Here is a 14,765-nt window from a genome sequence, read left to right on the forward strand (position 1 = left end):
TCTCAGACACAGCCAAACTAGGTCTCTGGAAAAGAGGGCCTTCCCTTGCAGAGATCTCTCTTTGTACGGAGCTAGGCCGAGGCGACAATTTCAGAAAAGACGAGCACAAAGCCGGACAAAAGTCTATTGTTGTGGGGGCTGCTCCTTCGGTCACCCAAAACCGACACACCACTGTAAGCTCCGTTCACATCGGCCAAACTTGTTCTACCTCGGCCCAAATGAAAAATAAGTTGCCTGCGCTTCTCTTTTGCACTGAATGTTCCTTTTGCACCACACGGTGTGTAGAATGATATCGGGTAAATACCACGGGGAAAATTTTCACACCCCGGGAAGTTCAGCGGTGGGATGGGCTGTTCAAGGAGGTGGGGAGCTCCCCCTCCCTGGCAGTCTTCAAGCAAAGGTTGGATACACACTTTTCTTGGATGCTTTAGGATGCTTAGGGCTGATCCTGCGTTGAGCAGGGGGTGGGACTAGATGACCTGGATGGCCCCTTCCCATTTTAGGATTCTATGATAACACTGACAATTAATGAACCTTATCTAATTCTAGGGATGTTGGTTTGTTTCTGAAAGAGGACCCGGAAGGGAAAAAAAATAGAGTCCCAGAGTGGGAAGTGGGCCCTCCAGGCCATCTAGTCCCACCTCCTGCTCAAGGCACGATCAGCCTCCTTAGACAGCCCATTCCACTGCTGAACGACTTGGGGTGTGAAACATTTCTTCCTAATATCTAGCTGACATGGTTCCACACATAATTTAAAGCCATCACTGCGGGTCCCCTGCTGCCCACAGGAACCTTTCCCTGCCCTCCACAAAGTGGGAATCTTTCAAATGCTACAAGAGAGCCATCCTGTCCAATCTCAGCCTCCTCTCTGCCAGGCTGAAGGTTCCCAAGTCCCCCAGCCCTTCCTCCTAGGGCTTTTCCCGAAGACAAGTATCCACAGCTTGGTATTAGTGTGTCATATAGAGGGGTAATCAACCTGTGGTCCTCCAGATGTTCGTGGACTACAATTCCCATGAGCCCCTGCCAGCAACAGCTGGCAGGGGCTCATGGGAATTATAGTCCATAGACATCTGGAGGACCACAAGTTGACTACCCCTGATATAGACCATCCCTCCCCCACCCCCATCTGACTCCCATAAGCCAAACATTACAGATTGAATTCTCTCTACATAACAATCACAAGGATGGACATACTTTCCCCTAAAATGCTGTGCAGGCCCAAGTACTGCGCCACATGCGCTAAATCAATTTGGCAAATGCAAAACAATGAATGACAACCAGCCAACAGTTGAAAGGGCGTGACCTTCAGGCCAGGCCAGACGGTACCAGTAAGTTTGAACGATGCTTCCAATTGACAAAGGGAGACACATCTGAACCTCAATTCTTCCAGCTTATCAACATAGCTGCCCTGTGGCCAGTTAATACCATCCTCGATGGACTTAAACTAGAGCAGGGTTGGCCAAACTGTGGCTCTCCAGATGCCCATGGACTACAATGACCATGAGCCCCTGCCGGCAGGGGCTCATGGTCGCTGTAGTCCATGGACATCTGGAGAGCCACAGCTTGACCACGCCTGGACTGGAGGCACTACATGGTATTACAGTGCTGATTGACAGCTCTCTCCCACACCCTTCTAAGCCTACTGAAGCCAGGGGATCCTAGAAGTGCATCTCTCAAGAAGGTACCGCAGAAGATATCAGAACAGAAAACGGTGTACTCACCACTTGAGGCTTGCTCTTGGCGCTTGGCTCTTCGTGATGCTTCAGACACCGTGGCAACCGAGGCTCTGAGGTGGTTGGGGTGACAGGTGACGATCTGGGCATATCCACACTGTTCGTGGGGGACGGTTCCCCCGAACGGAGGGTCAACATGTAGTGCTTAGTGACGTCCTCCAAGGATGGCGCCTGGAGAACCGGGTAGGGTTTTGCGGGCAGGCGGGAGGATTCCGGTGGGGCGGCGTGGGCGGTCAGGGCGAAAGAAGCGGGCAGGTTGACCTCGGAGAGAGGGACAAAGGTGGCAGGCTCGCTGGTGTGGCGGACGTGCTTGGAGGCCGGCCTTGCGGTCCCTAGCGGGGTAGGGACAGCAGCGGTGGCGTAAGGGGCGGCCTCGTCTTTTCGGCTCTCTTGTCCGTTGACCCTGTTGGTGCGCTTCTTGGAAGTCCGGCGGACTATCCTAGGAGAGAGGACTTCCGCCAGCTTGGGGTCAAAGCCGTAGTTCATGGCCGCCTCCAGCATGTCACCTTCCGGCGAGGCCGTCAGGAGACGCTCGGACTGCGAGCACCGCTTCGTCGCATCCTGGTCCTTGCCCATTGCCGGGTCTCGTTCCGAGAGGATGGGCTCGCTGCTGGACGGAGGGATGACCTGGTCCATCTCGCTGATGGGTTCCCCGGGACCGTCGAAACCAGCGCCGGCAAATTCGCTGCGTCGGCTGGGGTCGCTGAAGGATTTCTTCTTGATGGTCTTGCCGTTACCCTTCTCGTCGATCACTCTGTCCATGGCCCCCGGCTGGCTGACGATGTCCTGGATCTCCGTGCGGTAATCCTCGACGCCGTCGCTGCAGACCGACAAGTCGCTGGCCGCGCTCCCGGCGCACTCGGACAGGGCGACGGCCGAAGATTCGGGGATGCCCGACTTGGAATTCAGCGACCCCAAGAAGTTGCTGTCGACGGAGAAATTCTTGGAATCCTCCGTGATCGAGCGCTTTCTGTGGGGCATGGGGTCGCTCAAGGATCGGTAGGTCTCGCCGTTGGATTCCCCGTTGCTGCCGTTACTGGATTCGGAGCCCCCATTGCCAACAGATGGAAATTTCCGTCGGCGCCGTAGGACGCCGGGAGTCGATGGCGGCTCAGTCAGCCCTTGGGGTACCCTCGTCGGAAGGGCCTCGTCAACCTCGTCGTCCGTCTCTTGATTTGCTTTGGACCCGGGACTCGGGAGACACATCCCCTTCAACTCGGCCAAGCCGGCTTCGTTCTCTCGTTGGTTTGCTGCCCTCCACGCCACAACCGACGGGTCAAGATACCTATAGGCGGAACAGGTCTCCGGCTCGGTTACGATCCCTTCGTCCGTCATGCTGGACTCGCGGCCGGAGAGCTCTTCCAAGGATTTCTCAGACGAATCGTCCCCTTCCGAACCAGTCTTTCCCAAGCTCCGTTCACGGGTACCTTCCGGCTTTCCCAAGGGTTTTTCACCCTCTCTTCCCCCTCTCAAGTCCCCGCTCTCCCGCGGGTCCAAGCCGAAGTTATAGTCATTCTGGGCCCCGATCTTACTGATCTTCTCAAAGACCTGCCTCGCTTCTTGAATGTACTGGTCCTGGATGACCACTGGCGCGCCGTCGTCCACGTCCCGGCCGATCTCGCTGTCCGAAAATGCCCCTTCGTGGTCCCTGCACGTGGCCAGCAGGAGTTCAGAGGAGCTTTGCTTCATGGCACTCTGGTAGAAGAGGCGGCGAGGGGGAGGTTTATCCGAATAGGTAAATGACTTGGCCCGCCGCAGCGTCGCCGTGAGGTCTTTCAGAGTCGGCCGGTTGCCCATAGCCCACCGAGTGGAAGACGGACCCTCACTTTGGGTTGCGCCCGCCGGATTCCGCCCGGCTCCGGCCGCGTGGTCGCTTTCATACCTGCTACCGCCGCCGCCACTCGGCGCTGCCTCCTCTCGGTCGCTCGACCGGACGTTCTTCCTCCTGGTCTTGAGATCCAACAGGTCGGACTTCAAGAAGCTGAGGAGGGTCAAAGTCTCGGCCGCGATGTCCGGGTTGGACATGGACTTCACGTGTCTGGGCTCCTCTGAGGCCTCCCCGCCGCACCGCTGCAGCGCCTCGCACGCCGGGAGCTCGGCTTTGGTCCTGACGATCCCCGACGGCAGCTTGGGACGGGCCCGCACCTGGGCCTGCAGCCTGGCGAGGCTCTCGCTTTGGCTGAAGCTGGGGGAGCGGAAGACCCCCTGGAAGGCCCTGCTCGGGCTGGCCCACGAGGTCCCAAAGTGGTCTTCTTCTTTCAGGGTCTCGGTGCTGGAATACCGGCTGCTGCTCCTCGACCCGCACGGGCTGGGCACGAAGGGGGGGATGTTGACCTTGGACACCCGGGACACCAGAGGAAGAGGGGAAGCAGACGACAGAGGCACGGGGGCCCCCGGCGGGGCACCTCCGCCCTCCGAAAGGCCCCGGGCAAACGGCCGATGCCCCTCCACGCCGCCTAGCAGCCTGGCTTCGCCTGGCAAGGCGACGGCTGGCGCAGAATCCCCTGCCGGCCTCTTGGCCCCGAAGAAGGGCCTAGTCCTGGGCTCGGCCAGCAGGGCCAGGTCCCCCGAGAGCTCCTCCTGAGCCTTGCGGTGCCACTCCATGCCCGCTAGCCCATCTGCCCCCGCCTCTCGCCTCCACGGGGCCACGCGGTCCTGCTCTTCCTCTCCGCCCGGGGCGCGTGGCGGCCCTTCCCGTCCGTCGGGGCTCCCCGCGGGGGAAGCAGCAGCAGCAGCAGCAGCAGCAGGAGCCGTGGCCGCGGCGGCGGCGGGCCCGGGCGAGGAGCGGGCGGCGGGCTGGGGCGGCGAACTATGCGAGGAATGCGACTCCGTCCACAGTGGCGTCGTCCGCTCGGCGTGGGCGCGGGGCAGCCGGTGCGTGCGGAAGGGGATGCAGCTGCGGGGCGGCGGCGGCGGCGGAGGGCTCTTGCCGCGCTCGGAGGAGCAGGACGACGAGGAGGCGTTGGAGGGATCGTGGCCGGCCCCGTCGCCGTCGGCGCCGTCCTTCTCCCGCGGCTGCCGTCGGGCGCTGTCGCCGAAGAGGCGGCGCATGGCGGGCACGCTGGGCCAGTCGGACGGCGCCTCGCCGGGCCCTTTGCCGCCGGGGGGCTCCGGGCCCGCCTCGGCCGCGCAGAAGCGCCGCGACAGCTGGAGCACCGAGGGCGAGGCGCTGCGCACGGCCCGGCGGCCCGACGGCGGCGAGCGAGGGGGAGGCTCCGGGGTGGCGGCGGCGGCGGGGGGGCGGCAGGCGCTGAAGGAGGCGGCGCGGCCGGGCGCTCTCCGCGGGACGGCCTGCGGGCGCTGCTGGGCGGGCGCGCCGTCGGGGCGGTGGAAGGAGACGCGGCGCCGGGGGAGGGGGCTGCCGCCCTCCGCCGCCATGGCCGCCCTCTACGGCCGCCCGGACGCCGCGCCGCTGCCTCCGCCGCCGCCGCCGCCGGCCATCCGGGCGCGAAGTTCGGGGAAGGGCCGGCCTTTTGTCCGCCGCGCCGCCGCTCCGAGCCTGCCGCGAAGGGGGGAGGCAATCCGGACGGGACCCCCTCGCCGCCTCTCTAGAGCAAGGCCCCGATCCGGCGAGGAGAACTTTCCCGGGCAGGATCCGGCCCCCCCTGGCCGCCGCCGCCGCCGCCCCACGAGGAGGGGGGCAGCCCTAGGCGAGGCATTGTGTCCGCGGGCGGCCGGCGGGCATTGTCCGGAAGCTCCGCTTGGCTCTCCTTTCTCTCCGCCGCTCGCGCTCTCCTTTCTCTCCCTTTCTCTCTCTCTGCTTTTCTCTCCCCCCCCTTCTTTTCTTCTTTTTTTTTAGCAACATTTCACATCAACTTCCAGCTCCCCCCCCCAAGAGGCGGGGTTTCTTTCAAAAGAAGGGGGTGGTCTCTCGGCAAGGAAAGTCTGGGAACATTTCTTTGGCCATTCCAGAAAAAAATAGAAACAGGAACGGAGGAGGAGGAGGAGGAAATGCATCCGAGCGCTGCAAGTTTTGGGATCTGGCCAGAGGGGGGTCTTCTCTTGTAGGAGAACGTCCACTCGCCAGCCTTTTTTGGGGGGAGGGGGGGGCTTGAGAGCACCCAAGGTTGGGTGGGATTCAACACAATGGCAGGTGCTGATTCGGGGGGCTTGCGGCTGGGAGTCAGCCACGCTTGCGACCCAGTTGAGAAGGTGAGAAGAGCCCTGCTAGGTCATGGGATTGTAGGGTTGCCAAGCTCCAGGGGGGCTCCCCGAGATCTCCTGGCATTCCACTGAGGTCCCTCCCCTCCCCAGATTCTGCTTCCTGGGATTCCACCCTCCAAATCTCCAGGGGTTGGCAACTCTTGGTACATTAATTGCTACACTAACACGAATTCTCAATAGAGCAGACCAATGGTCCATCTACGCTCTTAACCAGTGGCCAATGAATTTCTCTGAAAGGGCAACAATAGGATGTAGAGGCCAGGAAGAGCCCTGCTGGGTAAGGCCAGGGAGGGTCCCTCCAGTCCAGCTTCCCGTCTCACCCAGGGGCCAGCCAGTTCCTCTGCAGGGCCAGCCACAGGGCAGAGAGGCCGAGGCCTTCCCCTGAGAAGACCCTCAGAAGAGCCCTGCTGGGTAGGCCAGGGAGGGTCTCTCCAGTCCAGCCTCCCGTCTCACCCAGGGGCCAGCCAGTTCCTCTGCAGGGCCAGCCACAGGGCAGAGAGGCCGAGGCCTTCCCTGAAGAAGATGAAGAAGAAGAAGAAGAAGAAGAAGAAGAAGAGAGTTTGTTCTTATATGCCACTTTTCTCTCCCTGAAGGAGGATCAAAGCGGCTTACAGTCGTCTTCCCATTCCTCTCCCCACAACAGACACCCTGTGGGGTGGGTGAGGCTGAGAGAGCCCTGATATTTCTGCTCAGTCAGAACAGTTTTATCAGTGCCATGGCGAGTCCAAGGTCACCCAGCTGGCTGCATGTGGGGGAGCGCATAATCGAACCCGGTTTACCAGATTAGAAATCCGCACTCCTAACCACTACACCAAACTGGCTCTCAGAGAACAGCCCTCTTTACGAGAACAATGAGAACAACAGCCCTCTTTATCCCCTCAGTGACTGCTCTTAAGGTACGCTGCCTCTGAACATGGTGGTTCCATTTAGCTGCTAAACATAGTGGTGGGTCAAGCAGAGGGCCCATCCCACCCAACACCCTGCAAGCCACATAAGGCAATGAAGTTCAGGGCTTAAGGGCTACTGGTGCTCCTCTTTGTCCTCCCAGCAACCATTCTTGACTTCTGAAGCCAAACGGCCTCTGAGCATCTAGCTGTGACTTCGGCTGTGGGACGGCCCAAGGCAAATTCTCATTTTGCTGCCTTTCGTCTTGCAGTTTCGATCTGCCAACCCTAAACTAAATCTTTCTCTGAACCCTTCTCAGGTTCGGAGGGTAGCAAGATGCAGATTCTCCCGATGCATTCTTCCTCCCATTGAAGTCAATAACTTCCGTTGAGTTCAATAGAGCAGGCAGGATGGCCGCCAAATAGTTTAGGAGCATATTTTCAGGGCTTTGTTTTGATTTTTCAAATTAGGCCCTCTGCGACCCCTTGTGGTCCGGGAGGGATCGGGGCACCCTCTACCGACAGACCTTTTGAAAAGCAGCCACAAAATGGCCATTGGGTACAGCTTGCAGGGGAAGAAACCGTAAAATAATCAAAGCTGAACAATAACTTCACCTCCCACTTTCTATTTAAAATTACTAAGAGGGTGCCCACCTTGCATTTGGGCAATAGCATCGGAGGTCATCCGACCGCATAAGGAAATGACCGTGTTATTTGTTAGATCGTTGCATGTGTTACCCCTGCAGTGTTTTATGTGAACCGGCCGGAGCCGTACGGGAGGGTGCTACAAAAAATCTAATAACAAATAAATAAATATTCCCATTTTAATGACGGGACTTGAGGCTGAGAGACAGACTTTTGCCATGTAACGCCCAAGCGGGATGTGAGGGTATCCCTGTGTCCACCGCTGCCATTATGTTCAGCCTGGGGAAAAGGAGGTTGAGAGGGGACATGATAGCCCTCTTTAAGTATTGGAAAGGTTGTCACTTGCTGTTTCTGCTGGCTGCAGAGGAGAGGACACGCAATAATGGGTTTAAACTTCAAGTACAACGATATAGGCTAGATATCAGGAAAAAAATTTAACAGTCAGAGTAGTTCAGCAGTGGAATAGGCTGCCTAAGGAGGTGGTGAGCGCCCCCTCACTGGAAGTCTTCAAGCAAAGGTTGGATACACACTTTTCTTGGATGCTTTAGGATGCTCTGGGCTGATCCTGCATTGAGCAGGGGGTTGGACTAGATGGCCTCTATGGCCCCTTCCAACTCTATGATTCTAGTTCAGCAGTGGAATAGCTGCCTAAGGAGGTGGTGAGCTCCCCCTCACTGGCAGTCTTCAAGCACAGGTTGGATACACACTTTTCTTGGATGCTTTAGGATGCTTAGGGCTAATCCTGCGTTGAGCAGGGGGTTGGACTAGATGGCCTGTATGGCCCCTTCCAACTCTATGATTCTGTGATTATAAGGGGTTTGGAAAACACACTGAAGGCCAATCTTGACTGGGCCTAAGGCACAAAGCTCTTTCTCCCCCCACCCCAGATTGGGCTCTTGTGGCATTCTGAAATCCCCTTAAAAGGGTTTCACATCACATCTGTGAAGATGGTAGGATAAGAAAAGAAGAGTTGGTTCTTATATGCTGCTTTTCCCTACTCGAAGGAGTCTCAAAGGGGCTTACAGTCGCCTTCCCTTTCCTCTTCCCACAACAGACACCCTGTGAGGTAGGTGAGGCTGAGGGAGCCCTGATATCACTGCTCGGTCAGAACAGTTTTATCAGGTCACCCAGCTGGCTGCATGTGGGGGTGTGCAGAATCGAACCCGGCTCACCAGATTAGAAGTCTGCACTCCAAACCATGGCACCAAACTGGCTCTCAGGGGGAAAGGCCCTGAGAAAACTCCCTTCTGGACTGAAGTCTATCCAGTCTCCCACTCCGGCCTTTCCTATGTCTTCTTGATACCTCGACTGGCCACAATCCAATAAAAAGGGAGACACAAGCTTTACATTAAAGATTGGTAGCGTGTAAGCTGTGTTTTGGTATTTCATGCGTGCGCGAAAGAAGAAGAAGAAGGAGGAGGAGGAGGAGTTGGTTCTCATATGCCGCTTTCCCTACCCGAAGGAGGCTCAAAGCGGTTTACAATCCTCTCCCCACAACAGACACCCTGTGAGGTGGGTGAGGCTGAGAGAGCCCTGATATGACTGAAGAAGAAGAAGAGTTGGTTCTTATATGCCACTTATCTCTACCAGAAGGAGTCTCAAAGCGGCTTCCATTCACCTTCCCTTTCCTCTCCCCACAACAGACACCCTGTGAGGGAGGGAAGGCTGAGAGAGCCCTGATATCACTGCTCGGTCAGGACAGTTTTATCAGTGCCGTGGCGAGCCCAAGGTCACCCAGCTGGCTGCATGTGCGGGAGGAGTGGGGAATTAAACCCGGCTCGCCAGATTAGAAGTCCTAACCACGACACCAAACTGGCTCTGTAAGATGGTGTCAGTACTCCGCTCTTGTGGCCGTTTCCTTTATGCCCAGGGAAATGCCGATCACCGCTTTGGGGTTGGGAGCAGAATTTCCTCCAGGTTAGACTGGCCAGGGATTCTGGATTCTTTTTTTTTTTTGAGGGGGGGGTGTCGCATCATCTAGGCATGGAATTGAGGGCACTGTGGGTGGGAATTGAGGGCACTGTGGGTGGGCAGGTAGTGGTGAGTTTGCCCAGGGGTTGGACTAGATGACCCCAAAGATCCCTTCCAGCAATCCCTTCTATTTTGCCCGCTCCCTAGATTTTGTACCTGCCGGACAAGACACAGATTAAGAGGAACAACGCAATTTTCTTTGACAGGAAAATAAAGTATTTAATCAAGGAAATATGGCGTGTTGGTAACTGTATCCTGCGTGCTCCATAAAGGTGTCTTATTTGGAAACTTGCTAGACTGAGGCTGTGCTTTACTGTGAGGTAAACGTCGATTTTTGACCTGAGGGACAAGGCACAGGTTGGGCGGAACAACGAAGGGGCATTTAGCGGAAGATAAAGAAATATTTTATGAGCTCAATGTGAAACACGGATGATTTGGATCTGTGTGGTAAAGCTGGCTCTCCAATTGAATCCAGTTTGGTGTGGTGGTTAGGAGTGCGGACTTCTAATCTGGCATGCCGGGTTCGATTCTGCGCTCCCCCACATGCAGCCAGCTGGGTGACCTTGGGCTCACCACAGCCCTGATAAAACTGTTCTGACCGAGCAGGAATATCAGGGCTCTCTCAGCCTCACTCACCCCACAGGGTGTCTGTTGTGGGCAGAGGAAAGGGAAGGCGACTGTAAGCCACTTTGAGCCTCCTTCGGGTAGGGAAAAGTGGCATATAAGTACCAACTCTTCTTCTTCAGTAATCTCAGGGCTCTCTCAGCCTCACCCACCCCACAGGGTGTCTGTTGTGGGGAGAGGCAAGGGAAGGCGACTGTAAGCCGCTCTGAGACTCCTTTGGGTAGGGAAAAGCGGCATATAAGAACCAACTCTTCTTCTTCTTCAGTGATATCAGGGCTCTCTCAGCCTCACCCACCCCACAGGGTGTCTGTTGTGGGGAGAGGAAAGGGAAGGTGACTGTAAGCCGCTTTGAGCCTCCTTCGGGTAGGCAAAGCGGCATATAAGAATCAACTCTTCTTCTTCTTCATAACCCACTGAGGGCAGATCTGATTCCCTCAGCAGGTTCAAGGATGCTCTTTCCTCTCACAGAGAACCCACAAATCAAATGCCAGTCAGCAATGACAGGTCCCTCACAGGGTATCTATTTGTCACCCCAAAATACGCTTTCTCCCCTCAGCCAACCCCTCAGGCTCTCTCTAAAAGCAGGGGGAAGGAAGCCCGGCTGAGCTCCTCCCCAGAGCCACGAAAATCCCTGTCTGAAGGAAATCCATTTTTCCTTCGCTCTTTTAAAGGCTGAGGCTGCGAATGCCCAGCAAGGGCAGAGAGGCCGAGGCCTTCCCCTGACAAGAGAAGCCCTCAGGAATCAGCCCAGGGGTCCATCTTGTCCAGCATCCTGCCTCATGCAGCGGTCAAACATTTCCTCTGGATGACCAAAAACACGGCACTGAGGCCAAAGCGTTCTCCTGAGGTTGCCTCCTGCTTCTGGGATCCAAAGGTTGACTGCTACTGAATGCAGAGGCTTCCCTCAGCTGTCGAGGCTAGATAAGAGCAAAAGGGGGCAGGGGAGAGAGATTTTGCTAAAATAGGTCTTCCAGAATCCAAATGTTTGCAGCTGGCAATGGAACGCTTTGAGGGAAGGGACGCTGATCCAACATGAAGCACATATAGAATACCTTTGCCCAATTCAGGTATATTCTGACCCACCTGGAGCATTTTGGGGAGGGGCCATGGCTCAGTAGAAGAGCCATGCAGAAGGTCTCAGGTTAAATCTCCAGTTTAAAAGACCAGGCAGTAGATATGAGAAAGACTACTAGTTCAGACCTTAGAGAGCTTTGAAAAGAGGCCATGGCTCAGAGGAAATGTTTCAGCTTGGCATGCAGAAGGTCCCAGGTTCAATCCCCAGCATCTCCAGTTAAAAGGACCAGGCAGGAGGGGAGGGGAAGAAGAGTTTGTTCTTATATGCCGCTTTACCCAAAGGCGTCTCAAAGTGGCTTACAGTCGCCTTCCCTTTCCTCTCCCCACAACAGACACCCTGTGAGGGAGGGGAGGCTGAGAGAGCCCTGAGATTACTGAAGAAGAAGAAGAGTTGGTTCTTAGATGCTGCTTTTCTCTACCCGAAGGAGTCTCAAAGTGGCTTCCAGTCGCCTTCCCTTTCCTCTCCCCACAACAGACACCCTGTGAGGTGGGTGAGGCTGAGAGAGCCCTGATATTACTGAAGAAGAAGAAGAGTTGGTACTTATATGCCGCTTTTCTCTACCAGAAAGAGTCTCAAAGCGGCTTCCAATTGCCTTCCCTTTCCTCTCCCGCACAACAGACCCCCTGTGAGGGAGGTGGGGCTGACAGAGCCCTGGTATCACTGAAAAAGAAGACAAGACCTCAACCTGAGATGAATCAAGATTATAATTCAGTATAGGGCAGCTTCATGGAATTGTGCAAAAATTTAAAGTTCTCCTAGTCAGCCCTGAACCAGGTTCTTCCATATAGCCACGCGACGCTCAGTGAACAGCATGGTGCAAGTTCCTCCTTTGCTCCCCTGAAGATATCCAAATGCACTCCAAGGAGTGGTGAGACTGCACCTTTGCTAGTTATAGTGTAACGAGCAAATACCCCCAGCAGAGAAAACCCATTAAAAGCAGAGGAGCTGAGAAACAGAACCTCTCCCGGCCTTTAATGAGTAACTAATTGACAGCAACAGCCACACTGGGTGTGTGGGTGTGTCAGGAATTGTTTCCCATGGCAATTGCTGTCCATAGGGCGTTCCTTTGTGACCCCCTTGCTCCTATAAATTGTTGGAGAACCAGAGGGGTTAATGGCAAAGATGCTGGGCAAAGAAGAAGTCAAAACAGGTCCTTAACTAAAGGGTTGAGAGACTCAGACTTCCGTACCACGTTGCTCATTGCTCGTTCATGCTGGGTTTGTTTATCCTCGCATTGTTGTTTATTTCTGGTGCGTCTGCTAATACCCCTCAAAAAATCTACCGACAAGGATTCTCACGCCTTATGTGGAATATCTACAAAAGGGGGGCAAATCCTTGTCCCCTGCTGACCCACCCCCCCAGACACACCACCCAGACTCCCCCCCCCCCCAGTCCTCACTCCCTTTCTTGCCTTGCCTTTGGGCCTCGGAAGTCTGGCAGCTACAGCGCCTGAGTAGCAAGGCCCAGCACTGAGGCCCAGTCGTCTCTTGGGCCCCGTCCGTGCTGCCAGGTGTCTTCCAAGGCCATCCCTGCTCTCCTGAGGGCGGGAGCCACCTTGGAAGACTGGCACCAGCACCAGACCAATGAGTGCACCTTGGTCTGGTGCCGCTGCTGTGGGACAACGGATGTCACGTCCGCTATCACTTTCGTGACAGGGACCGCACCAGTAGATGTTCCACATCAATAATAAAACTAAATCATGTTGTACTCTCAGTGGCTGCTTAATCTTTTTAAAACGCTAGATCATAAAATGCTGGGTTATAAGAGAGTGATGTAGTGCAGTTTACTAGTTCTCGGCTTTCTTTTCTTCTAAAAAACTTGCTGCTAGCCCTTTTCATTGCAGAGTTGTAAGGAGAAATGGACAATCTGTAGCTATCTCTTTACAATCCTGCAATAAAAGTTTGAGAGATTTTCTTTTTTTAAAAGGTTAGGAGCTACTACCTTGATGCAAGAGATTCTTATAGTATTATAATAAATTGTTGTCACTCTTTAAACTTCCTTGTTCCAGGTTTTCCTTTATCCTCTAACTTGGTGTCATGGTTAAAACCAACAGCCTCTGATATGGAGAATTGGGTTTGATTCCCCATTCCTCCACATGCAGCCAGCTGGTGACTTGTGTCAGTCACAGTTCTCTCAGAGCTCTCTCAGACCCACTTACCTCACAGGGTGTCTTCTGTGGGAAGAGGAAGGGGATTGTGAGCTGTTCTGAGATTCCTTCAAGTCTTCAAGAGCAAGTACAAAAGAATAGCTCTTCTTCTTTCCCCAAAACAAAGAACTGCCCTTCCAGGAAGACATGGCTAACTCAGGCCTCTCCAGACTAAAATCCCAACACCTGGCAATGAAATTTGCACAAATCCAACACTTCAAACATAAATGAAACAAGTTCCACCTGAAACCCATAACCTGAGAAAATGGCTACAAGAGGTCTGCAGGATTTGACTTGCCAGGTAAATTACGGAAGATGGCCAATAGAATACAAACCGCCTTTGGCAGTGGTGCATGCAGACCGATTGTTAAAATGGGGCAGAATACCAGGTCCCAAATGTGTTTGTACTGCAGCCTGCCAAACTATTTTCCCTCTGTCACAGGAACGTGAGCATCCTGCTTTCCAGGGAGGTGTGACCGAGCTCTTTGTATGCTCCCCAGCTGCGACTGAGCAGATTGAAAACTTGGATATGAGTATTTAGGGGGATTGCACACCTACTGGGCTACATCTTTTATATTATTATATATGCTTCCCGTGTGTAACTCTTTCATACATTAATTCATCAGCGCACCAAAAGGTTCTCCTGAGTGTATTATCACCAGATCTGGATGGGACATTTTCCTGTTCTCAGCCCTGCACTGATGCCCTTTTCCCACCTGGTTGTCAGGCCTTTCTTTTAAAAACCATAAACTTAGATTCAAGTGAGTAGCCACGTTGGTCCGAAACAGCAGAACCAATTTTGAGTCCGGGAGCACCTTTAAGACGTTGGTCTTGCTACTGGGCTCAAATTTTGTCCTTCTAAAAACCAGCAACTGTTATGATGCCATAATGCTAGAACGCAGGGGCCTGTTTTGCTGGTGTTTAGAGGTAGTGGATGGGGCCAGGTGGAGCAAGGCTTCTGATTGGCCGTTGGAGATTTGGTTGGCTGTGTGGGTTTTCACGAAAATTGCTTTGCAGCAGGTGCAGCAGAGGTTGTACCTCCTGAAGCATCCATTTCCTTCCGTGGCACTTACTGGCCAATAAAGGAGAAGCAGAATAGAATTTAAGTATTTCTCTTTAACTGCATCAGACCCTTCTGTGGCTCAGATGGGTCTTTCCCATCATCTCCCTGGAGATGCCGAGGATTGAACCGGGGACCTTCTGCCATGGACTCTCTCCCCTTCACTCGCCAGGGTCTCAAGCATGGCTACAGGAGCGATCTCCAGATTCGTACACTGGCAGTCTTCAAGCAAAGGTTGAACTTTTCTTGGATGCTTTAGGATGCTTTGGGCTGATCCTGCGTTGAGCAGGGGGTTGGACTAGATGGCCTGTGTGGCCCCTTCCAACTCTATGGTTCTATGAATTTTATCATTTGACGTTGGCGTTGATTATTGTCACTTGCCACAAGCCCATGTGCTAGGAGTAGCGAGTAATAAATTATTACAATTTACCCTACCAAAGGACATGCAAAAGTGAAAACTGTC

The 14,765-nt window shown here is 54.6% G+C and overlaps 1 protein-coding gene across 1 annotated transcript in view; it reads right to left on the bottom strand.

Annotated features, from left to right (window-relative positions):
- ARHGEF17 (Rho guanine nucleotide exchange factor 17) overlaps positions 1-5,540 on the bottom strand; it is a 155,003-nt gene extending 149,463 nt beyond the window's left edge. Inside the window, exon 1 of the mRNA XM_077341209.1 lies at positions 1,722-5,540. Coding sequence (XP_077197324.1) covers positions 1,722-5,111 — 3,390 coding nt within the window. The 5' untranslated portion in view covers positions 5,112-5,540. The remainder of the gene's footprint in view (positions 1-1,721) is intronic.
- Positions 5,541-14,765: the final 9,225 nt, after the last annotated feature.

The sequence above is a fragment of the Paroedura picta genome, chromosome 6 (assembly GCF_049243985.1).
Source record: "Paroedura picta isolate Pp20150507F chromosome 6, Ppicta_v3.0, whole genome shotgun sequence".
NCBI lineage: Eukaryota > Metazoa > Chordata > Lepidosauria > Squamata > Gekkonidae > Paroedura > Paroedura picta.